Source organism: Dunckerocampus dactyliophorus, chromosome 1, assembly GCF_027744805.1.
Source record: "Dunckerocampus dactyliophorus isolate RoL2022-P2 chromosome 1, RoL_Ddac_1.1, whole genome shotgun sequence".
NCBI lineage: Eukaryota > Metazoa > Chordata > Actinopteri > Syngnathiformes > Syngnathidae > Dunckerocampus > Dunckerocampus dactyliophorus.
Genome location: NC_072819.1, coordinates 40,673,418 through 40,700,597, shown reverse-complemented (window position 1 = coordinate 40,700,597; position 27,180 = coordinate 40,673,418). Strand labels below are relative to the sequence as shown.

The 27,180-nt window shown below is 41.6% G+C and overlaps 1 protein-coding gene across 4 annotated transcripts; it reads left to right on the top strand.

Annotated features, from left to right (window-relative positions):
• frmd4bb (FERM domain containing 4Bb) lies at window positions 1–26,674 on the top strand. Of its 4 annotated transcripts, none has more exons than XM_054784775.1 (24): window positions 1–246; window positions 7,931–7,996; window positions 10,505–10,599; window positions 10,679–10,771; window positions 10,876–10,960; window positions 11,215–11,271; window positions 11,347–11,369; window positions 14,344–14,427; window positions 14,518–14,583; window positions 14,871–14,928; window positions 15,008–15,094; window positions 16,190–16,266; window positions 16,388–16,526; window positions 16,617–16,758; window positions 18,378–18,511; window positions 19,009–19,125; window positions 21,372–21,600; window positions 21,680–21,733; window positions 21,823–21,964; window positions 22,111–22,278; window positions 22,408–23,183; window positions 23,500–23,635; window positions 24,782–24,907; window positions 25,906–26,673. In XM_054784775.1, exons 2-23 carry the CDS (start codon window positions 7,931–7,933, stop codon window positions 24,903–24,905), a joined length of 2,952 nt encoding a protein of 983 aa, XP_054640750.1. In that variant the 5' UTR covers window positions 1–246; the 3' UTR covers window positions 24,906–24,907; window positions 25,906–26,673. The 4 variants fall into 4 exon arrangements, with proteins under 4 accessions (XP_054640750.1, XP_054640742.1, XP_054640764.1 ...); XM_054784767.1 differs by lacking the exon at window positions 1–246 and adding an exon at window positions 7,218–7,309; XM_054784789.1 differs by lacking the exons at window positions 1–246; window positions 22,111–22,278 and adding an exon at window positions 7,218–7,309 and having other exon boundaries at window positions 25,906–26,674.
• Window positions 26,675–27,180: the final 506 nt, after the last annotated feature.

Sequence of the window (27,180 nt, the reverse complement as noted above, 5' to 3'; positions counted from 1 at the left end):
GTCTTAGAGGGAGGGAGTTGGATGCTATGCTTGTTCACATAATAGCCGGCGGTTGAAGGCGTGGTGAGTGTGGCTCGATACAAGGCGCGTACAGCAGCAGCAACAGTATCTGGGGGATGAGCATGGACAGCGGCTGCAGGGCGACTCCCTTCCCCGGCGAGAGCAACCGGCGAGAGGGCTGATCGGCGGCGACCGGCATGCGGTGGAGGCTCTACCTTATCCACACTTAAGGACATAAACGCAAAGGTAAGCAGATACATGATGGGATGGAGATGATTCACGCCGTGTCTGTGGGCTTCGAGGAGACAAAAAGTAGACCCCGGCTAGGGACATGGGTTAACCTACAAGAGCGTGGGTTGCTCCACCTCAGACACGCGTGTATATGTGTGAAACAAGAGGAAGAGTGGATTTATTTCACATATGTGTTGGTAAATAGGAGCACAGGTGGAAACCACCCAAAGTGGCACATTCATTGTTCTCTCAGTGGCGCTGAGGTGGGCCATTCTCCACACTGTGATGCTGATAGAGGTGGATAAAGCATGTATGATTCACTATAAGGATGTTAAAGTAAGAACTATTCAGTGCAGTGTGACCGGGTGAATATTAAGGGTGTTGGATGAATCATCATTTTGAAAGGATTCATTTAATTATTGCAGACTTTTATGTTTTATAGGCCTAATTCACTCTAGAAATTATACTATGTATCTGGTGTAAAAGTGACAGTTTTTTCTGATGTTGATTTACAATTTTCATTAGCATTTTAAAAGGAACCAGTTTGACAGTGACCTACTGAAGGAAAAGCCCCAGTCTGAATGTATTTAAAGGGATCATAAACAGGAAGTCTTTTAGTGGCAGTGTCTCTTGGATGCACATGTCCAACTTTGTCTCTCTTCCTATTTGTTGCAGAGGATGTCCTGTGTCATTTATCACAGTGAAATTGGATATAGGCACATTTCTCACAAATGTAAAAGCACAAAATTCCTCATTAGCTTTTAAACACTTTTTTTATTGGATGTCCTCTTCCATTGCAGTGTATGTGCCTAACAAGGCGACGATGCTCTTCCGACTGCTTGTTGCTTAGAGATACTGGCAACCACCCATTTCAGAATCATAAGATTCAGAATCTTAGAATTTTCCAAAAATAGACTGACAGTAAAACATGCAGTCAGTAAACAGCCATATAAGGTGTTCACTAAGGTGAATCAGCATTCAAAGGGATTAGACCGTATACATTTAATGCATACTATATGAAGCTCTTCTTACAAGCCATACAGAGGGATGACCATCATGTTGTGTCCACATCCACTTCAGATAACGACACCATCACATTGTTTTGATTTCCATTGGGCTTCAGGCCGCATGCAATTGGGTCACGTTTGCATCGACCCCAGGCTCTGCAGAAAGAAACTGCAGTCTGCAGTAGTTTGTAAATGGAACTCTTGTTGGTACTACCTGGACGACCGCCAGTGCAACATGCGGCATGTCTTCTATCACACCTCTGGTATTTTGTGCTATTCTGTGCTTTCATGGATTTATTACCTTATCGCTGAAATATAGTTAGAATACAACATTTTCATCCCCTTATGCCATTTATTAAAGATGGCATACAGTATGTCAACAATCATGATCCCTTAGCAAAGTGGTTTACTGTAAAATTTGTAGTGAGTGCAAAAGTTTTTTATGTAATAACCAGCTGTTATACAAATAATTATACTTTAGCACAGTAGCATAACATATTTGAAATCACTTTAGACAATACTACATATAAAATACAAATAAAATCAATTTAATACTGTATATAATACAGTATAGATGCAGTTCTATTGCTGCGTTGATGTTCTAGTAATTAGTACAGCAGAGAGAATCCTCTGGGGGTCTTTGTGCTCAAATATTTAGTCTCTCTTTAAAGTGAAATAAAAGCCAATAGATCCAATATTACTAAAAGGGTTAATATTACATCAGTTTAGAATGTAACAACATTCTTTAACAGTAAAGTTTAGTATAGTTCAGCCTGAATCATTTGGACAAAATTGCCATGGAAATCTCACTTTAGTCTGTGTTTCTGCATGACCAGCAGTCACTGCTGGTAAAATATTGTATTCACAGGACATACACAATAAGAAAAATATCACAATGTCCTTCTTCTGAGGACGTCCTTTACATGGCAAGAGTAAGAACAAACACGCGCGGTGACATCATTCATGTGAATCACTCTGCAGTGACGTCGGCTCCAGTTATTGCATCAAATATGCACTATTCACTATTTCACTGCTGTTTTTTAATGACATCATCTCGAGCTTCACTTGCATGAGATGATGTTTGATATTTAGCTATTGACTGCTTTCAACATGAGCTCGGTGGTGATATCTGATCAGGGAGCTAATCCTACACGCCAGCCAACAATCTCAGATGCGATTTCTATTCATTTAATGCACATTAATAAGGAGGTTGCTTTTTCTGGGAGATCCGTCAGCTGAGAAGATAATGATGTCACTTTTTTTTACACGCAAACAACACGTCAAATTCATTCATTATTAACTGTGCAGAGGAGTGTATCAGTGTCAGATGTCAAAGGTCAGTTCCATGCGTGTCTGAGCCTTATCACCATGTTGGTCTGTGGTTTAAATAACAACGTGCTGTGCTTTGACCTCATAACAGCGATGAGGATCATGTGGATGGCACACTGGCTTGTAATATGGAGAAAAGCATTTATCAGTGCCATGGACCACCTATTTTAGTGGTCTATAATAATGGTTCTCAACTGCTTTGGTTGCGGAAACCAAAGCAGCAATCACCTCTGAATAACAATCGGCGACCAAAATTGCAGACATTTTTCCATCTCAAATTGATCAAATATCTTATATTTAATGAAAAGACAATGCAGTTTCAATTTGAGGTAGTGCAAAATAACACAGAAACAGCAAGTTCTCAATAAAGCCTCCAGTTGAGTTCCATTTCAGAGCCTTTACTGTGAAACACTGTAAAACTGAACATACAGAAATAAATCATGTTCATTATGACGTACATAAGATATAATATAATTTTTCCGAAATTCAACATAAATGAAATGCATTTCAACAAATATGCCAGCTTGATGCTAATTAACATTGAAAATCCCATATTTGCGCTAGCCATTAGCGATTTTACATGCCAATTTCAAACACCTCCAAATATGACAATTATAAGCCCAACAAGAGACAGGACTGGCATATTCAACATTTGGTGGTTTTCTTCTATGACAGCAGGTTTCAAATAACACTACTAAGCATTGTTGCCACCTTAAGGAGTATTAATAGAGTTTTAACACCCTGCTGCATCAAAAAATCCTCTTCAGAATATAAGTGCAAGATTATTTTTGTATTTTTCTGCCCAGGCAAAGACCTGTGACCCACTGAAAACGGGTCTCCGACCGATAGGTGGATCAGTCAGGACACCTCACATTTTGTGTTTGCACTCGCGTCAGTGCTATTGTTACTGTTTCGAGTTTTGTGCAGTGCTTGTTCAAACTTTGGTGCACGCTTGACAATGTCTATTTTAAGACAAGATGTTATAACGCAAATGATGCTGTATATTTTGTGAGTGTTTTGCATACAACTAAGGGTTTACTGCTTTCAATTTCACGGTATACAAAAAAACGTAATTTCCAGTCTCTTAAACTTTGAGATCTGCGGTTTATACAGCGGTGCGGCTAATTTATGACCATGCTCTAATCTCCTTTACTTCAGAACTACATACTAATTGTTTAAATGCTGTGCTGCTCGCGAGTCAGTGAGGAAAGGGTAGCTCTTTCCTTGGCAGGAGCCAATCACGAGCTATAAGTGAACTCACAATGAGCTTGTCAACCCATCGGAAATCACAGGAGGTCATTACTCGATATAACAGTCTGATGCAAGGTGTCATCTGAGAAAGAACGCTAAAATCATCACACAGCAACTCAACACTCTAAAGGTAGGTAAGGAATATACAAGACAAGTACCAATAGAATAAAAAACAACAACTATTTTATCGGCTTCTCATCATGCATTTCTTTCCAGCCATGGCTGCCGGGGCGCTGCAATGGTTCATTCAAGGCAGCTGAATGAATCATCGCAGCGTCCCGTCCGGTTCAGCTTTTCTGTTCTTCTCTCTAAATTTAGCGGGTGCGGCTTAAACACCGGTGCGTTTTATACACCAGAAATATCGGTAATTGCAATTCTTGGGGAGCCTAGAATGTTTGGTGTCTTTGTGCTAGAGAGCCGCTTATTGTTAAATGTCCTTTGTTTTACATGAATGACACACAAGTTCGGGTGGTTTTGTAAAAGGAGGGACGACCTACTGTGTATAGATCTGTTTAAATTAGAACTGTTTTACTTTAGAAGCACGTATGCTTCTCCAATTGGAATGGGTCTCTTGAAGAAAACAAACACTCTTTTGTGTAACACAAGTCTTCTTCAATAATGCATGAAAACTGGAACTTGAGATAAGAGTGGCGGCTGTCTGGACATGACATTTTACAAGTCTGTATGCTGACAGGTTAAAACAATTCCAAGTTGCTTTTTCTTTAACTTTCAAACTTTAGCTTTAGCAATTATGATGGTGACACATGAAGTCTGTTGTCGTGTTATCATAATGTAGCGTGTGACACGTTCTCCAAACCTGTAGAGGTTCTTGAAATTGTTAGTTGTAGGTGAAATGGGCATTCCATGGTTGTAACTCTTACATTATTGAGGTATAGTGATGATAAAATGAATCTTGGGTAATGTTTAGTCTTTTCCCGATTGATGATTTAATCCTGAATACTGGGAGAAAGAAAGGACACAAAAACCTGACACGACTATCACAGTTTTATTGAGTGGCTCTGTCATTAACTGTAATTGCGTCCCGTAAAAGTATTTCCAGTGGAAGTCATTTTTGATGTACTATTTGCAAAATACGCACAACATTTTTTGCTACACAGATAATACAGTATGGATGAAATAGTGTTGCATGCAAGTTTGAAGAGGCCATATTCTCCACTTTCAAGCTGCTGTATGTGACGGATAGGCGGCTGCCGAGAGGGCGCACCGCTAACGTTTGAATGTACTGCAAGCATTATATCCTGTCCTCTTTCTGCTTTGAGTATGTAAAGTACACCTCATGTAACACACACAAGAGTGTTTGTTGTCAGCCGATGATAGCGATTTGACAAAGTTTCACCATTGACTGTATAGCCAATCGTAACAACAGCATGGCTGAAAAGAGTTGATCACTTCTCTGGGACTTCTTTTGTGTATGTGCACGCGGTATTTCGGCAGAATGACAATTTAGGCTGATGTTTATGCATTTTAACTCGTAATTGTGAAAAATATAGATATTTTTTTAAAATAAAATGTAATCTTGAGTAGGTGACATCCATCCATGCGTTTTCTATGCATCATCACGGTCGCGGGGTTATGCTGGAGCTTATTCCAGCTGACTTTGGGCAAGAGGCGGGGTACAGCCTGGACTGGCTGCCAGACAAACAACCATTCACACTCACATTCATACCTATGGACAATTTAGAGTCAAGTAGGTGACATATAAATAGCACCTTTAGCTCCAGTGGCAAATTCAATTAGCTGCACCATCTAGTGGCCATGCAGGAGTACTGCATGGAGACGCGTTTGACCCCATCACAATAGTGTCATAACATGATAAATCAATCTCGAATCAATGTGATAATAGAGCAGCTACACTCCAAATTAATTGCATTTATTGAGTGCACACTTTTAATATAGACCGCGAAGGAGAATATATGGCTGCTGCAATTATAGAGATGCATCATTCTGTGGCTGTAATTGAATAAGTGCTCATTAGAGTGAAAAAAGAGACTGTATTTTAAGACTTTCAAAGACTGCCTCCTTTGGGCACATAAAAAAACTTGTATTAATCTAGAATGTATTAAGTATAAATCATAAGTCTCGCTAAGCCAGGGGTGTACAAACTTTTTCCACGGTGGGCTCTCCCATCTCTGGAGCTGAGGTTGCTGAGTTTGTCAAAAAGCTCCTCTGTGGCAGGGCCCCGGGGCTGGATGAGATCCCCACGGAGTTCCTTAAGGCCCTGGATGCTGTGTGCGTGTCTTGGTTGGACTCTGTAGCATTGCGTGAACATTGGGGAAAGTACCTCAGGATTGGTAGACCGGGGTGGTATTCCCCCTTTTTAAGAAAGGGAACCGGAGGGTGTGTTCCAACTATCGTGGAATCACACTCCTCAGCCTCCCTGGTAAGGTCTATTCAGGGGCTCTGGAGAGGAGGATCCACCGGGTAGTTGAATCTCGGATTCAGGGGGAGATTGCGTCCTGTCGACCTGTTTCCAGTGAGGGTTGGACACCGCTAGGGCTACTTCTACGCATTGAGAGGAGCCAGATTAGGTGGCTTGGGCATCTGGTCAGGATGCCTCCCAGACGTGTCCCTGAGGAGGTGTTCAGGGAACGTCCAACCGGTAGAAGGCCTCGGGGAAGACCCAGGACACGTTGGAGAGACTATGTCTCCCAGCTGGCCTGGGAATGCCTCGGGATCCCCCGGGAAAAGCTGGACGAAGTAGCCGGAGAGAGGGAAGTCTGGGCCTCCTTGCTTAGGACTGCTGCCCCCACGATCCGGCCTCAGCTAATCGGTAAAAGATGGATGGATGCTGTTGTATTTTATTTTTATTTTACCAATATATCAATTTTTTTTCTTGTAATATTGTGACTTAGCCAGATTTTCCAAAAATAGCAGTTATGCTCTTTGTTTTGTTTGTCAAAATAAAAAAAAAATACAACAAAAAGAAAGAGAAGAAAAAAATCAACACTACGCTTTCAAAATTTGTTTTTCTTTAGAACTTTTTTCTCTTAACATTATGACTTTATTCTCCTAATATTTTGACTTTGTTTTCGCAAAATTACTTTTTTTTTTAATTGCTGTTGTTTTTTTAATTGCATTTAATTGTTTAATTGCATTTGATTGCATTGCCAATAAACAAGTGTAGTGGGCTGCAGATGGACCCCGGGTTGCCTGTTGGACATTATTCTTTTCATTAAAACTGGAAATCCAGAGTAAAACCACCATACAAAGACCATCTCACCACATGATCTTGCAAGACCCATATTTACTAGGACCACTGTGGCCAGGAGTCTGACCCGTCTTGGCCTCATTAAGTCAGCTGCTGATTTCATATGAAGTAGCCCTAAGCTGTTGCTGCACCAAAGCCCAGAAGCCTGGTTGCATAGAGCGCGTGGGTCTTTCTCAGCAACCCACAAGAAGAAGGCGATGAAAGCATGAGGTCTAGTCGGCAGTGCATACGCACCTGCACTCTCCCTGGAGAGCTTTACCAGGTACGAGAGCTCCTTGCTTCTCTATGATAGAACACTACAAAAAGTGATCAGCCTCATTCTGTCAGAGAAAGAGGCTCTCAAGTCCAACCAATGTGGCTTTTTTCTCGCAGGTTTTTATGTGTCATTTTAACTGACAAATTGATGCACTGACAACATACTGTTTTTTTATTATAACGGGGCAGTGTTTTGAAAATGAACCCACGGGATGATTTACTTCCAGCTGTTCATTTTTACACGCTTGCAGCTTGCAGCAGAATTGAATTGAATTTAAGTACTGTTCACTCAAAGGCTAACAAACATGGCGTGGAATGCATGGATGTGAGTAATTGGAGGAACCTCAAATCCTTCTTAGGCTTATTATGGCAACAAATCTTTGTGACAATAGTTTCATTGTCATTAATGGGGTCAGTATTTTTTTTAAGAAGGATTATTGTATTCACCACTCTGGCAGAAGCTCACCATGGCGACACTGAAAAGTCTCACTTGTATATATTTTGTAATTTCATACATATTGCAGTCTTACTGTATAGTCCACAGTTTTTATTAAAAATGCTGCCCATAGGGTGTGAGGCTGAAGAACATGTCCTTATTGTCACAATTTCCTCTTTCCTGTCCCTGTAGATGACCGAGGGCAGACTGTGTCAAGTGCAGCTGCTGGATGACAGGAAGCTGGAGCTGCTGGTTCAGGTATGAATGACGTGGAGATGGCCACTATTTGTAGAATAACTGTGGAGCCTCACTGTGAAACGTGGGGGGAGCTGCTGGGTGCAGAGAATTTAGTTTAAAAAATACTATTCCCCGCAAAAGGTGTGGGCGATTAATCAGGCTAAATCAGGACTAAGGGCATGGATGAGAGCAAACATGAGAGTTTTGCAGTTAGCTTTACCCTCTATCTCCAAAACGCCACGGTTAACTACTGTGAGCTCAAGTGGATACAACCATGAAAGAAACCTTGGATGCTTTAGACTGCGTTTCCAGGGATACGGTGCAAGAGATTGATGAGGCCCATAATGTACCAGGGAGTGAGTTCTTGGAGTCATTTATAGGTGGAGAAGAGAATTTTGTACGGGATATGAGACTTTTGGGAGTAAGTGAGCGTGATTACGGATGAGGGTGAAAGTATCTAAAAGAACACAGAGAAGGTATTCCATCTCCATAGCTACAACACCAAAATCTATGTGACACTGGCCTGAGTTCTTTTTAAACTGTTCCAAATAGGTATTCTTTATGAGTCTATCTCTGGCCCTCAAGGTTGCTCCACTAATGTACCCCAAAGAGCTAATTAAAGGAGCTATATACAACTGGTTCCCTGGCTGCCTAGAAGGCGTCAACATTTCAGTGTGCTGCAAAAATTATATCCCGCCCTCTTCCTGCTTAGAGAACATCCTCTTCCTGCTTTGAATAGATAAAGTACACCCGCCGTAAAACACACTCGCGCATTAATTACATTAGTTGCCAGCAAATGATAGCGATTAGGCAAAGTTTAGCTACTCACATTAGCTATCATTGAATGCTTGGGCTGTCATATAAATACATGAATTCAATTTGCATGAATCAGGGTTCCCGCTACATGTAATGGATGGTGGCGCAGTGCCACGGTAAAATTAAAGGCTGCTACACCTTGGAAATGAGTTGGGGGTTTTTTTACGTGAAAACAATGTTTATATTTTGTATGAATGGACATATATACTATACCAGGGGTGACCATTGTGGCGATCGCGAAGGTAGTGTCGGTCACGTGTCACCCACATCAGTTTTTAGTCAGCTGACATGAAGCCTCCTCCTGATTCGCTCTTGTGCTTGGGCAGCAAAAAAAAGTGGAGAACGGATGTTGGCAACCACACACCGATAATGCAACCTCCATCTTTATTATTCCAATTAAAGATAAACTAACTCAGCGGTAAGATGCCTAGGTATATCTATAACAGAAGTTATCCTGAATTGTTTCATGGCTGCGCTTCGCGTCATGAACTCCACTATAGAAATGTGTGTTTTCTCCACGTTCGTCTGTGAAAGTATTATTTCATGATAAATTGGAAAATATGCCCACTGCTGAAAGCTTTTTAAAATGTTGCCTTGACTTTGGCCGCATTTCCTTTTGCATAATCCTTTTGATAACAAATGCTAACTGGACGTAATACACGACGTGCATGTATAATGAACGCTACGCAGCTATTTTGACTGACATATTACTCAGTGTATGCACACAACTATTGAGGAATTATGTGTTATTATCTTTATTGCCAGATTTGAATTGTGAATTACTGAATTATATCAACTGTTAACTTTGAAAATGTGAATGTGAAATACTAATCATTACTATTTAGTATAGTAGTTGCAAAGTTTGCTGGTTAGATTTTATGTATTCTATATGTTTTATAGTAAGAGGTAGATGATTTCGATTGTGTGCACCCCTGTTATACATGTACAATGTACATAAATAGTCATATTTATAACTATACTAAATATAAATATTCCTGTATAGTGGGGGTAGATCTTTGAGACGTGTTCATATTAAAAGTAGCCCACAGGCTGAAAAAGTGTGAGCAATCCTGTGCTATATAGATACATGTATAGCCTATTATTACATATTGACCACAATTAGTTTGAAATCACTACGCTTTATTTTGAAAAACGTGCACCAGAATCGCTTGTCTGCCCTGTTGGCACTTGACCGATAGGGAGAGGAAGAAAAGGCAGAGAGAAAGTCATTTAAAGTTATGCATTTCTTGTTCAAGCCTGTGAAAACGACCCTAATGTTGACATTATTACCGACAGTAAATTTAAATATAAAAAAAAATTTGATGCAGCTACGGCACGACACAGCGGCGGCAGTCCACCTCCCATGTAAGACCACCACCACAGCTTCAAAAAATCCTAGGGAAACCCTGTGAATGTAAATTGTTGGTCACCTCGCTGAGACTGTTTTTGTGTGTGTATACGCACCACGTACATGTACGTGAATGACAGCCATGAACGCCAGTTACTTTATTCGTGCCGAACGAAAATTTATGACAATTCTTTTGTAGTTTTTATGCTGTTTTTGGGTCATGACTATGCATACATTTACTCACAGATGTAAATGTCTTCCAGTTGACTATTCATTTGAAGGGAATGAGGCTAACTGACTCTTACTGCCTGAATAACAGATGTTTGCAGATGTCGACACTGAATATAAAAAATCTTCTTCCACAGCCGAAGCTGCTGTCGTATGAACTCCTCGACTTGGTCTCGTCCCATTTCAACCTCAAAGAGAAGGAATTTTTCGGACTGGCATTTTTTGATGACAAGTATGTAAGCTGCAGGCCAAACTCTTTGCAGTGGCCTGGTGATGTGCTCACTCCTGCTTTGGCATGCTTGCTTCTGCAGTGGTCAGTGTAAGTGGCTGCAGATGGACCGCAGAGTTCTTGATCATGACTTTTCAAAGAGGCACGGCTCGGTTGCCCTTAACTTCCTCGTCAGGTACCAACAAACCTTCGCCCTCCAGCAGGGTGCAGCAAAGACAATTTCTGTCGAACATATAATGAATTGTGTCATTCTGGATTGTGTTTTGTTCTTTTTCATAGATTTTACGTTGAAAACATCACACAGCTTAAGGACATCATAACAGTGGAGTTGTTCTTCCTGAATGCAAAATCCGCAGTCTACAACGTAAGTGTTTTTTCTGGTGTTTAAGGCAATAAAAAAAAAAGACTTGGCTTGAGGCCTCCAGATGATTCACTGCCAGTGAACTCTGGCAGCACCTTTTCTCAGCCGCAGGGCAGTTTTCACTTGGTTAGGAGGAATGTGTGTAAGAAAGCGGAATAACACCGGTTTATTTTGAGAGTAGGCCGATACTAAGATATTGGAACACTGTCTGCATTTTGTTAATATAAAGTCTTTGTTTTCACACTGATGTCTCCCAGGGGATAATAGAAGTCGAGAGTGAGAATGTCTTCAAATTAGCTGCAAATGCTTTGCAGGTAAGCGCATTAACTTCTTTTTTAAACAAATGTTTTAAACAATCTCAGACTAGTAATGTTTTTTGTAATTACCAGGAGTCTAAAGGAGACTACACAAGGTAAGCGCTTGTTATCATCAGCTGCATAATTAAGCCGGGTGGTATTTAGTTTATAGTTCTCTTTTGCTGAAGACATTCAATAAGTCACCTGTTTCTCAAGAGTGAGAATCAATAGCGACGTAATGTGAGGCTTACCATAGTGCACTGAGAAGCTTGCACACGTTTGCTAATGAATCTCATGGTGCTGATAGGACTGAAGGGAGACATTACATACACAGCAAGCCCCTTTTTGATCAAGTATTCTAACGGGGGTGAAAGCCAATGCAAGAGTTGTGTCAATCTTTTGTCTTTACAAAAAGATGAATGCTCGGGTTTTAATGAAAAACTCTCAGGGAGGTATTCATCAACACTAGGTTAATTAATGTGGTTGTAGTTTTCAGTGGTGTAGAGCAGTGATTCCCAACCAGGGGCTCACGTACGAGCAGATCGCAGGAGGTACGTGGAAACATTTAATTAAGATAACAAATAAATATTCTCAGTCGTATTAAGCCGGACAATAAAATGGAACGTGTGCGCCACAGCTAGTTTCTCCAGGGAGACAATAACCTGTGGCAGAGCAGCGCCAAAATCATAACAGTTGTGTCACATCCGACTTTTGGAGTATAATCAACACGTATGAGTGAGGGGGTTCTCATGGTATGACAAAAAGGTTCTGGGGGTACATGAGACAAAAAAGGTTGGGAAACACAGGTGTAGAGCTTCAATGCATCACACAGTAAGCTGTTTTTTAATATTTTAGCACTGCAAACTACAGCCTGCACAATTAGCATAAACAGTGGAACCTCGGTTTTCGTCATGAATCCGTTCCAGAAAGTCAGACAAAAACTGAAACATACGAAAAGCGAATGCATTTTTCCCACAAGACATAATGTAAATCAAATAATAACAAAAATATTAACACAAACCACATTTTATATAGTTTTACATGCGGAAAACAAAGTGAAATACAAATAAATGACAAATTAAAAGGAGAAATGAACATTTACCATGACTTTTACTTTTATTGAAGACTTGTTGGTGAACACGGTGATGAGTGGAGTGGGAGGACGGAACAACCACACAGATGCTGTTTCATTCTAGTCCGCTACAAACTTAACTTTAAAAAGTGGATGGTTAGAGCTGTATACTTGAACTTATGCTTATACTTGAACTTTATTGTAAAGTTCATCCGCAGGTGCAATTATCATCACAGTACACACACTGGCCAGGCTCACTTTCTGTTATTCAGTATGTCTCTGTTAAACCATTCCCTCTGCAACTTGTGTTCATTCAGGAACCTTTACATTACAATCCTGTTGTAACAGACACTGTCTTTGTACTTTGCTATGAGTTTTTATTGAATTAAATGGTCTTTCTCGCCTTCTTTATCAAAGTTCTGGCACTTGCAACTTTTTTTGCAGCCGTAGTAAAAAAAAAAAAAAAGCACAGATTCCTCTGACACTCAGGCATACACAGTGCGCTTGAACGCCATACAACCACATGCCGCAGTGCTTTATAGGAGGAAGGAAGGAGACAGGTAGTGAGTTTTTCATCTTCCTGTGTTCTGTGAACAAATAAAGCATACACACATACACTTAACAAAGATGATTCAAGGAATCTGTCTATAGTGCCCTAACTCTAAAAGAACCTGATTTTTTCGTTCACACGTGACCTGTATCTGACTTTTCCATGTCAGTACAACAGTGCAATTCCAACTGCTTCAAATGCGACTCATGCCTCGTTCGTATGTAGATATAAATCAGAAATGTATCCGATCTACTGCAGTCTGAACGGTCAGGTCGCATATATCCGGCCTACGCGTCATCGAAAGGCGTGTTTTGCCGTGTAAGACTTGGATAAAGGTACTCACAGATGTAGGCAAAAGTTGTCATCCGAAAATTCTTTTTAAGAAGTGCTAGTGAAGCGGCTCACGTCAGTGTCTCATCACTCCTGGCTCCGTCATCCACCCACACGCTCTTCGTAACAGACATCACAGCAAGTTCTCCATCATGCAAATCAGTCGGTTAGACCTTTTCATACGATAATCATTGGAGAAAAAAAATACACTAGCCAAAATCCTTGCCCTCTTTCTTCTTTAACTCCTAAATCATTTGGTTAAGAAAATGTTGACTCCCATTGCACAAAATCCTTGAAATTGCCACAAATGCGCCAAGGAGATCACAAACTATGTCAGTGTTTGCTTCCATAATCACACGCCAATGAGTGTGATGTCATGTTTTGTGCATTGAACGTTACTTCCCGGACGCACACACTTACAAGTCACATTTTTTGAGTAACGAATGACCACATTAGATCAGAAATCAGAGGAATTCTGAATTGGGCATCATACCCTGCCGTGTGAACGTAGCCTGAGTCACCACTGCATGGATGCTGTTTTTGGGAACTCCACCAGTTTGTTTTACTGTCGCGATAATCAAGAGAGCACTGTATGCAAAAAACGAAATATATTTCTGGCAATCATTTTTGTCGAAAACCGAATCCTATGACAAATGGGGCGTACGAGGTTCCACTGGAGAGAAATGAACAGCTCTCTGGCAGTGTCAATTGTAACCAAGCATTACTATCCTCAAACAGTGCAGAATTTTTATTTTGACTGATTGCACTGTTGGACATAATGAAGTGCCTGTTGAGTGTACAGGCTAAGTGACGCTGGAAGCTGCGAGCATTTCTGTGCGCAATTTGATTGTTATGACAAGACGTTTTACATTTGAAACATGCAAATCAGTCAGTTAGACCTTTTCATACGATAATCATTGGAGAAAAAAAATACACTAGATATATCAGCAATGCCCGGGGTCCTTTTGACCAGCGATACTAATCGTCTTGCTTTAGATATAATTAAAAATCAAATGGGTTCCTGCTTTAATAATCTGTGAAGGTTTGAATAAGATTGCATGGAAATTGTGATTGTTTTTTTTAATGAATAGCTTGCACTTTAAAATACCAATTATTAGAAGTCTCTTTTGTTCCTTAGTGACGAAACCACTCGAGCTGACTTAAAGAAGCTACCAACTCTTCCCACTAAGGTCCTCAAAGAGCACCCATCTCTCGCATACTGGTATGTTTCACTGCAATTAGCAGCGCACTTGTAAGAGTATTCAAATTGCAGCCTTTGAAACAATGAACATTTTTCTTGATGCCACTGCAGTGAGGATCGAGTCATTGAATATTATAAACAGCTAAGAGGAGTCTCCAGAGGACAGGCCATTGTGCAGTAAGTGTTGGATTTAAATTACAATATTGATTCGTTTAAACCAGTTTGACATTAATTAATGTTGCAGAGGTTTTAGGTCATTAATCTCTCACCTCCATGGAAGCCTCCCTCTCACTGGCATCCCTTTTCCCATCAGCTGGTAGAAATCGATATGTGCAGTCCAGTGAATCATACTGTTTCGCAATATCAAATGTCTAATGCTTCAGGATTGTTTCTCGTCCTCAAGACAGACCACATGTGGATGTTAAAAAGCACCCTGTAGCTTCAATACAGCTTTTTCACTGCAGGTATCTGATGCTTGTAGAATCCTTGCCCACATACGGTGTCCACTATTACGAAGTGAAGGTAAGCTTTTAGCTCAATGCTTACAATATTTGCACCCCAAGGGAATTGAATCAATCATGATGATCTTCTGTTCTCGCAGGACAAACAAGGGATGCCATGGTGGCTTGGCATCAGCTATAAAGGTATCGGCCAGTATGATCTACAAGATAAGCTGAAACCTCGGAAGGTAAATATTTTCCGACAGTTCAAGCTCTAACTCGGCCTGTCTGCATCATAACGAAGAGCAGACATGATAGCACAGGACTTGGTCAGCGTGTTGAGTCATCATGACTGATTCAAATTAAATCAAGGGCAGGAACTTTCAATGCTGAAAGTCATTGATGCAAACTAAATCAGTGCATGGGCGCCTGCTGTTGGCACTTATTTAGCTTGGCAGATGATAGAAACGCCTATGTGAGTGATGTGTCAACTATGACGTGCAGAATGTGACACGAGCATGTGCAGCGGGGTGAAGCAAGAGGTGCAAATATGTGAAAGTGTGACATAAAAACAATTCATCCCGGTGGCCCGCACGCAGGCGGTGACTCAGTGTCACTTTGACGGCGGCATTGTGTAAGAGTCTGTTGTCTCAGTGCAGAGCTGTGAAGGGAGGGGAGGGAGCTGCCGATGTCAGAAGAAAAAGGGGGGTCGGCTTTGGGCGTTAACGTGCATGCTCTGAGAATACCTGCGAAGGCAAGTCAGGAGCTGACGTGACACGGAACAAAGTAGGGGTTTGCGTTGACAGCAAAACCTGAGAGGATTTGATAACTGAAAAAAAAAACAGGACTTGTGAAGCTCCTTTGCGGTAAGAATACTGTACTATAAAGTAGACTTTTGCTGAACTTTTATACTGTATGTTATACTTTTCTAACATTTTTGCTGTGGAGTCACCTTTCCACACTCTCAGCCACCCAATAATTATGACAACAAATATTCCTCCATGCGTTCACATCTGTTGAGGTTTGTGTCCCATTAAGCGCTCGTCCAGACAGTGCAGTTAGTCACCAACTTGAGTGGGCTGGTATCATGCAGCACCTGGCTGATGAGCCACGGAAAGTGCAGCGATGAGTCTGACTGTGTGGGAGATAACACCTGTATTATACTGATGATATTATACACCAGACTGCTATGACATTCCATATGCAGTCTGGCTTTTTAATGATCGGCCTAACCAGCCTACCTGCATTGGAGTTTCCTTTTCCCCACTCTGAAAAGTTCAGGTATGTCACAATCACAATGTAAGTTTGTTTGATGTGTGTTACGTCTCTGTTGGGATCCTCAGCTTTACCAGTGGAAACAACTGGAGAATTTGTACTTCAGAGAGAAAAAATTTGCAGTGGAGGTCAACGATCCGCACAGGTGAGTTTATGTTGTTATCCGTGACTTTATTTAGGAAGAAATTATCCATCACTAATTAGCTCAGTTTTTAAATTAAGCAACATGGATAGTTCTTTTCAACACTGATGTCGCACTGCTGCAGAAGAGCAGTCACCAAGCGGACCTTCGGACAGACGGGCCTGCTCATCCACACTTGGTATGCGAGCCACTCTTTGATCAAAACTATTTGGGTCATGGCTATTAGCCAGCACCAGTTCTACTTGGACAGAAAGCAAAGCAAAGTAAGTAACTATAACACCGCAAATCACAAAGTCTCTTAGATTTTAAAAAGAGACGTATCTCATTATGTTTTTCCTCCCCCATTCGTTTAGACTAAAGTAGGAGCATCAAAAAGCTTGGAGGAAATCGCCATGGATCTCACAGAGCATCCAGGGGCGAAGATGAGCAAGCTTGGGGAGTCAGTCCTGAAAAATAACTTAATAACAGCCAGCAATGGGAGCCTGGTATCGACAGGTTGGTGATACTGGTTTCACTTCCTGAAGAGCCTATCCTCTTTTCTTAAAGCAACTATCATGATTTCAATGATTTGATAGTGGACATACTGTACACCCAGGATCAAAATTTCAGTTGAAATATTGCAAGAATTTACATTTTGCACTGTTGGATGTTAAAGAGGATCTAAGTAGAGTTTCAAAATGAAAAAGAAGAAATGGGAGTGAGACAAAATTGTACTTGAAAAAAAACATTAAACCGAAATAGGCTGTTCATCAGCTGATCAAAAGTTCAAGACCGAAACGCCCCTAAAATAGAAATGCAATTTTCAAAAAAGAATTCAGTAATGAGTAGATGCGCCATTCTTGTTAATCACCTCACAAATCGGTTTGGGCATGCTTGATGCCGGTGTTTCCAGGAGGCTAGTGGGAATGTTTCTCCAGGTGGCTTCACCTGGAGAAGGTAGGTAGCCTGGATGGCTTCACAGAGGGCATCCACCGGCTGGAACCGGTGCCCATTTTTGTAAACTTCCCTTGCCATCCATCCCCAAATGTTCTCGGTTGGATTTAGATCAGGGAACACGCGGGATGGTCCAAAAGAGTGAATTGCAGCGTCGTCCTGTTGAAAAACCCAGTCATCAGCACACACACGATGATCCTTCAGTCATGAGAGATGCCCCCTGCAACGTCTTCACACAGCCAGCTGCTGTTTGACGCTCCTGCACAACCTGAAGCTCCATTGTTCCGTGGAAGGAAAAAGCACTGCATATCATAATGGCGCCTCCTCCGCTGTGCCGTGTGGAGAACATCTCAGGTGGGATCTCCTTGTCATGCCAGTAATGTTGGAAGCCATCAGGACCGTCAAGGTTACGATTTTTCTCATCAGAGAGAGCATCTTTGGTGCTCTCGTGCAAATTCCAAATGTGGCTTTGAAGGAGACGATGCCTTTGAGGACATCTTTTGTTCTTAAGACCATTCTCTAGCAGATGCAGTCTGGTGGTCATTACTGCACTCTGCACCAGTAACAACCTACATTTGGACCGAGGATCCTCCCGTGTCTTGACGGACAGCCATTTGGATCCTCCGGCCCAGGGTTGGTGACTTTTTTGGGGTCTACTAACACTTGACTTTTTTATTCCATCACCCTGAGGGAGATCTCTGAAGAAGTTTCAAATGACCGTCTTACAGCGTCCAACCTCAGCAGCGATGGCGAGAGGCCTTGCTTATGCAGCTCAACAATTTGACGGTGTTCAAAGAGAGAAAGCTTTTTTGCCTTTGCCATCAAGAGACCATGGTAGTGTGACTACCTGACAGAAAATGACATTGAATTCACATTTTTGCCAATTAGCTGTGGTATTAAACCAACTGATGAACACCCTATTTCAATTTAATGGTTGTTTGCAATAGTTTTTTTTGTCTCACTCCCATTTCCCTTTTTTGCATTTTGAAGCTCTACTTAAACCTCATTAAGATCCAAAGTGCAAAATGTAACTAAATTGTTGCAAATGTAAATTGTTGGAGTAAATATCACAGATGTTAACTTCCAGTAAAGAATAGTGAATAGTAAATTCACGGGTGGATATTCATTAGCAAATTGTAGGCATAAACAAAAACAGCCCAATGTCTGTTTTTGCTTCCCAGGTTCAGCCGACTCTGAAATGAGTGAGGAGCAGAAGAAAGAGAAACTCACAGAGCTGAGAAAAAAAGAACAGGAGATTCAAGATATCTTGACCAAGAAAACTAAAGAGCTAAAGATGATTTGTCTGCGAGAGGCGGTGAGCTATTTTGTTTTCTTGTCCTTTTTTTCTTGATCTGTCAACTTAATATTGCTTCTCGGCCTCACCGCCAGTGTTTGTTCTTTGTCAGTGGAGATGCACGCCAATGGAGAGCGAGTCCTGTCTAGTCCACCGATATTATAGACCACCGAAGTAAATCGTTGTGTGAAGCCAATGACAGAGACAATGTTGTCGTCATTACATATCACCGTACAATCAATATCTTTTTAACGCTGCTATCAGAAGTCTCATCTCCAGACAGATACATGAGCAGTGATTCACTTTGGCTAATCGTGCTGTCATTTATGTATGGTCTTAATACAATATGACATAATACCACATACTATAGAATGTTTGCAGCAGGTCCAAGTATAGGAGTATAACATTTGCCCTTGCTGGGGCTTTCAGTCTCCATAAGGCCCCAACAGTCCAATTAAACTGACAAGATGGACTGTTTCTGTTCCAATATTCATTAACGTGTAATTTTGTGTTGTCAGGAGCTCACTGGCAAGCTGCCAAAGGAGTACCCCTTGTCTTCAGATGAACGACCACCACAGGTCAGACGGCGAGTCGGCACCGCTTTCAAGTTGGACGACCTTTTCCCATACAATGAGGTTTGTGTTTCACTTGCGCATGTTAATCTTACACAGAAGTCTATTTGGACAACATGATAGGCCTTTTGCTACAGCTGAACATACGTTGCTTGAAGTAAATATCCTTGAAGAATTGTTCTGAGCAGCAGCGGCGGTTCGAGCTTCAATGGTGCCCCTTTTCAGACGTTTCACCCATCAATTACACTTGCATATGACCAGGGGCGGACTTAGCATTAGGCAAACACAGGCAATTGCTTAGGGCCCCCTAAACATCTCATAAAAACTGATTATGGATTATTTACTTCGATTTAAAGTACATAAGTACTGTTTTGATTTTAATTCACATGAGTAAAACTACATCAAAATGTGTAATCTGTCATGATTCTTTTGACCACTCCTCCTCACTTTTTATGGAATTGACTATTCCATGCTACTGCGCATGTGCAGATTGAATCAGGAAGACGGTAGTAAAACCAACTCGTCGGCGTGGTTTGGCGCCACGGAAGGTGTCAACCTTTTTCACAGTCACAACAAACGTAGCCACACGACGAGAGCAAGAGCCGGGCGCTCTCAACCGCGGAGAATGCAGTAGTTCTAGAGAGTGACGCTTTCCATCACAAAGATGTGAGTATTAAAGCGGTAAACGATATCAAATGTTGCTTAATGTTCTTATCAATTACAGTAAAAACCTCGAGATGATTCACTTGTTAAGCGATAATAATCCACCGGGAGGCTTTTAAGGACTTTATCTTGGTCAGGAAATAGGAGAATTTTCTCATTCAAACTTGTTAGTAGATGATAAACATTAATATTTAAAATAGTTTTTTGGGGGGGGAAACATGGCTATGTAACTAGCAATTTAAGCTAACTGTAACAGATTTCGATAAGCAGGAAAAAAGTGACCTAAATTACATACCCACCTTTTGTATAAATTCTAATTAAAACAAAACAAAAAAATGGATGCGGAGGGCCCCAATGACTGGGTTTGCCTTTTGCCCCCAAATGACTAAATACGCCCCTGCATATGACCCATTCTCTGAACCTGCGGACATCTTTACAAGGCTCTTCTATTCTATGCATATTTTGAAATTGTGCCATACACTCAGTGACGTGCGGTAGCTGGTGGGGTCTTGACTCTTTTGTTGTTTTTTTAAAATGTTAATACAGGTTTCTCATTAAGAGGATCACAAGAAAAAGAAGAGAGCGATTCACTTTTGTTTCACAAAAATGTCTGCAAATTGGGGATATAATCCTCCATCTTGGCAGTCAAATGTACTCATTCATTCATTCAGCAGAGCATAAAATGATCTTGCATGCGTTTGACTTGCTGCTGTTAAAAAACATAAAAAAGAAAATTAAAATTAAAAAAAAGCTTAAACAAAACAAAAAGCCGGATTTTCCATAGGATGCAGCGGTACTGCAAGTGCCTCATCTGTGACGTTTCTATGTATTTTATTGTCCGATTAGAAAGAACAATGATGTCACACTTACATTAAAGACGTTAAAGAAAGTAATGGTGTATAACAAATGACATGCTGACAAACACAAACTGACAAACACAAACTGGCAGGCGCCATGATCCAAATCAGTGTGCAGTGTTGCGTTAGGCAGGCATGCTTACGTCAGCCTTGGGTTCAGGAAATGTACAAATTCAGAGATTTTTACTTAAGAAAATTGGACTCATCCAGAAAATACGTTCAGAATACAGTTCAATGTGTTTGTCATGTTTGTTTTGTTATCGTTATAATTCATAAGAAACCAAGAATTATGAGGCTGTGCCTCACCTGCCACTCCTGACTGCACGTCACGGCATGTACTTGATGTGAAAGATATGAAAGCGTTGTTTGAATCTGTGTAAGAACAGTGCAGGGTGAGTAAACTTTCATATTACAGTGTAACATATTAGATAAAGCCATATTTCTACCAAGAGGTACCGCTCAGTTGCGACACATCATCAGTAGGGTAAAACTAACTTGTCTCATGACACTGTGGCACTACGACAATAGCTCCGTCAGCTATGTAAATAAATTACAGCATGCGAAGAAGGCGTAGTGGAAGGGTATATTTTTGGACCCTTTACAGTGGAAACATGGAAAAATGGGCGCTATACAAGAATTGAAGCAAAGCATACTGCTTTGTGGCACCAGGAGTGATAAGTTGATCTTTGCTGCTTATTACTTCCATCAAGCAAAAATGCAAGAGGTGTTGTTTTCACCCATGTTAGTTTGTATGTGAGTTCTTATCTCGATTTGCTGATTCTGCTGCAGGATCCCTTCCTGAGAAATCTGGAGAGCAGATTTGCCCTCCAGCAGAAGATTGTTGAAGCGGCTAAAAAGCTGGCCAATGAGTCAGAACTGTGTAAGACAGTCAAGAAGAAAAGGAGGAGGAACTGTTTGGATGCCATGCACAAACTCCAGCAGATAGAGGATGAAATGAACCAGTACCGAATCAAGAAGGGGAAAAGGCCCACCCAACGAGCCTCAATAATTATTGCGGGTATGCCGCTGGTACTATCGCCGCTTGAATGATTCTGCTGTTTTCACAGTAAGCATGAGGCTGTTTTATCTTTCTCCAGATGAACTGATGCGATCAGATTGTAGCTCCTTGTCGAGCCTCCCGCTGGAGGATGGTGAGCCTGGCAGCACACATCCTTGTACACCACAAGCATTCTACCTGCAATAACGCAACGTTCATATCCCCCTGTTGGGTTGTATTCAGATGACTCAGATAGTGCCAGTCAGCGGCCACGGTCGAGGTCAGTGCAAGACTCCCCCCGGTTCAGTCCACTGCGCTCGCTTGGGGCGGAATATGATGTGGACAGGCAAGCATCTCCAAGGGAAAATACCAAAAGTCACAACAGGTGAGGCATATTCAAACCCGCTGAGCTGTTCCGGATCAAAACCACTATCTTTTTGGCTTTTGTTGCGTTTGAATCCACTTTCTGTTGCTCACGTATCATGCTTAACTTTCTTTTTAATCATCTCCCTCAATGCCACAACCCTTTAGATTAGCTTTGGAAGGCCAAGAGGCTTCCCAATACTACCACAATCCAAGAGAAGTCTCCTCCACCCACAGTAGCCCTTATAAAACCCTCCCCAGGCCTCCCAGAGACCCACGCAGCATGCCTCCCACGCCAATTATGACCCGCAATGCCTACAGCAGCAGCCAGCTCAGGTGTGGTCACGGCTCCCAGCATCATTCACCTTAACACTAATTTAAGTTCTCATTAAAACCCTCACTAATGTTACAGTCTATCAACTCTGAGTAAGCAGTTCAACATAACAAGCTACGTTACCTTCCCAGGTCTGAAGGCTTACCTCATGGCTTCAGGCCCCGTAGTGGAAGTTTGGAGTCTCAGCCGAGGCTGGGAAAGGACGGAGACCCGGAGAAGCCTGTTTTCACCTTGTCACCAGCCCACCGCAGCAACAGCACAGAGGTGTTGGAGGATTGCTCCTCCTACACCAGTCAGTCCAGTCTGGACTTCTGCGGGGCAGGCAATTCCCACTACAGTACGTTGGATTCACGAAACTCCACCATGCATCGTCTTCACCGCAATGTGGAAGTGTATGGAAATACGGGGAGCATGCCCAACCTGGTACAGCACCATTCTGGTTGTAGTTACGCCTGTGAGACCTCAGCACATTATGCACCCAGTGCCTACTATGTTTCCGGCTGCCCGTGTCCGGACATGGAGCCTTACGCTAACGGTGCCTACGTGTATGAGAACGACGTGGAAGGCCACTATAATGTCAACCCCTCCTATCAAATGAACGGCTACCACGGACATGACAGATTTAAGCATTACGGCTCTGACCGAGCAGACGGCCTTTCCCAGAATCCGTACGCAACGGTGAGACCGCCACGGAACAGGGAGGGGCCAAGAAATGAACTTTTGGCCAAAAACATGCAAAAGGCCATGGTGGCAGAACATCTGAGAGGCTGGTACCATCGGAACCGAGGCCACAGGGAAGGCGGGAGGGCAGGATACGACTTTGACTGCGGCTCTCAGCTCAGCTTGGGATACCAGACCATGCCGGCGGCCTTCAGCCACTCCAGCAGAACCACCTCTTTCTCATCCGGTGAGATTACGTCCACAGGTAGTTTTCAGATCAATACAGACCATGTCCACGTGAACGCAGGTAGTTTTAAAAAGGTAACTTTATAGTACATGACCCCATTGGTCCTCAGCTAATCAACATTATTGCTGTGCCTTCGCCAGAAATAACTTTCATCAGACTCGTAAGAAAATTGGTGGTAATGTTTTTCAAACTGCACTCACATTACATTCAAGATGCTTTGCTCTGATCACACATCCTTTAAGGTGGAAGTGTGTGTGGAAACTATTTGTAACGTATGTCACAATGAAGTGTACTCTTGGTTTGGGCTCACTTGCAGTGTCCTCCGTTGAGAGTGCAGGAAACTGGCGCAACCAGCTGGCAGTGGGCCTGTCTGAGTACGACACACCCGACACACCTCAATACTCTCACGCAGGTCCTGCTGCTCCATATAACCACAGTCCCACACACAACAGGTAAGGGGTAATATTTGAAGGATTTTCATTTCATTTAGGCAGGTACACGTACTGTCAATTTCATATCAGCAGGATTAAAAGTACAGTAGTCGGAAATAGTAATACATGGTCGATAAGGGCTTTTTATTCTCACCTTCTGAACTAAGATTGAATGTTTACATGCTCCTAGAATAACATATTGACACACTGTAGATCGCGTCAACCTCTCTTGACTTAGCGCCATGTTTCCACAAAGCAGTAGTTTGTCCTTTCAAGCTCCTCCCCTCCTCCTTTGCACAAGGAAACGTTCAGCACTTCATGGAATTGCTTTTTGTGGGGATGTTCTAACAAACAATTTTTATTAGAAATGTAGAATTGAGGAACTGTTTTATATTCTGATTTTCCTCTCCTATAGGGGTCACTGTTGGTGCTTAATTGCTTAGAGAGTTGTCTTAATCTGAGCTAAAAGGTTTTATCTTCCTATGTGCCTTCCAGAAGTATTGGAACAGTGAGGCCAATTCCTTTATTTTTTCTGTAGACTACAAACATTGGGGTTTGACACCAAAAGATGAATATGAGACCAGAGAGCAACATGGTAGCTTTTATTTCCAGGTATTTACATCTGGATCGGACATACATCTTAGAGGATAGCACCTTTTGTTTGAACCCACCCCATTTTTCATGTGAGCATTATAATAGGAACATGTGACAGTCAGGTGTGTCCAATTACATTGTTTATTCAAGCAATAAATAGCACAGAAAGTCTACACTACAGTTTCATTGGGTAGGATAGTTTTTGATTGCATTTAGAGGTGAAAACAACATGAACAAGTTCAGAGATAAGCCTAAAAAATGATGAGACAAACCTTTTATGGACTGATGGTTATCTTTCCAAATATAAGTACCTGGAAATAAATGCTGAAATGTTACTCTCTACTGTAGTCTCATATTCATCTTTTGATGTCCAACCCAAATGTTTTCAGTCCGACAGCAAAAATACTGTAAAGGACTTGACCCCCACTGTTCCAATACTTCTGGAGGACAACGTAGCTTTTAAGAAGGAAGAAATGTACTGAACTATAAGTTTGGTGTTGCTTCATTTTTTTTGGCAAACACTTTGACATAAAATGAACTTTCTTTCCTTATGATTAATGCTCATGTGTGCAGATGTTCTCCAGAAAGCAAAGTATTGGGCTCTGACGCAAAGCCTAATAAATGTGAGTCAGTTGAGGTGGTTGGTGCTGAGGGCATTAGAATGGATGAAACATCAGACAACCATTCTAGCACTTAAGGGTGAGACCAATCAGGTGGATTATGTCGTGTTGTCATTCTTGTCCGTTTTTCCATCTTCATCCGTGTGCTCATGTGATGAAACCATTTATCGTTTTTCATTTTTTTTATTGTTATTTTGTTTTTGCATTTACATACGGTATTATTTTGACTTTGGATATGAAAAAATGGCGCCATACTAGAGTTTTTTTTTCTTTTTGAGGTCATCCAACCATTTTCTATACCACTTGTCCTCTTTAGGGTCGCGGGGGCATGCTGGAGCCTATCCCAGCTGACTTCGGGCGACAGGCGGGGTACACCCTGGACTGGTCGCCAGCCAATCGCAGGGCACATATAGACAAACAACCATTCACACTCACGGACAATTTAGAGTTGCCAATTAACCTAACCTGCATGTTTTTGGAATGTGGGAGGAAACCAGAGTACCCACGCACGCACGGGGAGAACATGCAAACTCCACACAGAAATGCCCAAGGGAGAATTAAACCCTTCCCGATCTCCAGGCTGTTACTGTGTTGGCCAACATGCTAACCACTAGACCACCGTGCGGCCTGTTTTCAGGTCAATAATATGTTTGAGCCATAAAACTTCACAACTGCAAAGTCATTTTAACCATCCTCAGTGTAATATTCCACAGAAAAAAATACAATCTACACTTGAAAAACTATGCCAAGCATTTTGACTTAAACATGCTTTCATGTTGTGCCAAATTCACACCATTTCTTTTTTTGGGGGGGTTCAAAGCTGGGTGAAAGAAAGTGTTTTCGGTCTAATTTAAATACCTGTTCATTGTGGTTTGAATGCTCTTGCAACAAGGCCAACACTAGTAGTGACATGCTGCAAGCATAGCAAGAGAGAAGTTTCCCTGCTTTAAGCCACGCTTATAAGTCACGGTGTGCTTTCATCTCGTAAAGCTTCGCATTTTCATCCATATTTGATCATAGCTCAAGATCTCAACGAGGTGATTTATTTAATGAATTGATTCCTGTGTCTTCTTTCAGGTTTCACCTTGGCGGCAGCTACATGAGCATCCGCTGAAAAGGACCAAAAGACACTTTTGGAAACACATAAAAAGCCATGACCAGCAGCAGCACATGAAGAGGATGACGTTTAAACAGATACTATCCCTCTATGACTAACCTCTGAACCCAGCGTGCCTTGGATTGGGTGGAATGTCGAGGCAAAACAGAATGTGTCGAGAAATTACAACACGTTGCACGACCACACTGACTTAAGATTTAAAGGCAACATTTCTTTGTGTTCAATCTAACTTAAATGTGAATTAGCTGCTGTGTTATGTTGAACACGACTTAAATACATTTCAGCGGCTTCATGGAAATAGTCTTAAATGGACGCACCAGATTGTGAAGGTGAATGGTACACTTAATATGTTCACTAGAGCAGCCGTGTAGTAGATGGACTTTCATCCTTTCTTTAAACATGAATTTGAATGTATTATGTCAATAGTGTTAATAGTGTGTCATTTGTCATTGTAAGTGCTGTGATGTGCTTCTTCAAAACACATGTAGAAAGTGTCAGTTTTGATAAGAACTTTGATACGACACAGACCACTGCCATAAAAACATATTCACATTTGCGTTTGCACACATTTGTACAGTCAGTGTGTAGTTCTCGGTATCTAGTTTTCGGTTAGGTGTCATGATGAAATATTTTCCACTACGAAGAAGGATGTTAATAAATACTTGTGTGACTCATGAATGGCTGCTGTCATTGCTTAACAACTGGCTCGGCTGCCCTTTGAAATAAATGTACGGCAACTAAAAGTATACGGTCGTCCCTCGCCTCTTCGTTGTTCGAATTTCACGGCATTTCAAACATATATTAACTCATAAATCATGCTGTTCCATCTTTGAATATGGGCTAATATTTGTCCAAACATGCATATTTAAGATAATGTAATGTGTTTTTGCCTAAATTAAGCTTTTTCAGGCATAAAAATGGCAAAATGAACTCAAGTACAAATATAAGGCAATCAAAAAACACAAAGATGTTGACATAGTATTCTACACTGGTCACTAGGGGTCAGTAATGTTACTGTAATGTTCGGTGAGGCACAGAATCACCAGACTTGATCGCCGGAACAACAGGCTTTTATTGCAGATTTGAATTACACACAATCATCTCTACAAATAATAATAATAATAAAAACATGGGCTATTGTTGCGGCCGTAAACCAAGGCAAGATGAAACGCTGAACTCATTCTGCTCCCCTGGGGAGCACATTTACAGCAACACACAGGAGCACGAGTCTTATT

Excerpts from the sequence above, each read along its gene's own strand:
- frmd4bb (XM_054784767.1), top strand. The coding sequence starts at position 7,253 with ATGAGGTCTAGTCGGCAGTGCATACGCACCTGCACTCTCCCTGGAGAG. Across the intron at positions 7,310-7,930 it reads TCCCTGGAGAGCTTTACCAG|ATGACCGAGGGCAGACTGTG; the intron begins GTACGAGAGCTC and ends CTGTCCCTGTAG. Across the intron at positions 10,961-11,214 it reads CAAAATCCGCAGTCTACAAC|GGGATAATAGAAGTCGAGAG; the intron begins GTAAGTGTTTTT and ends GATGTCTCCCAG.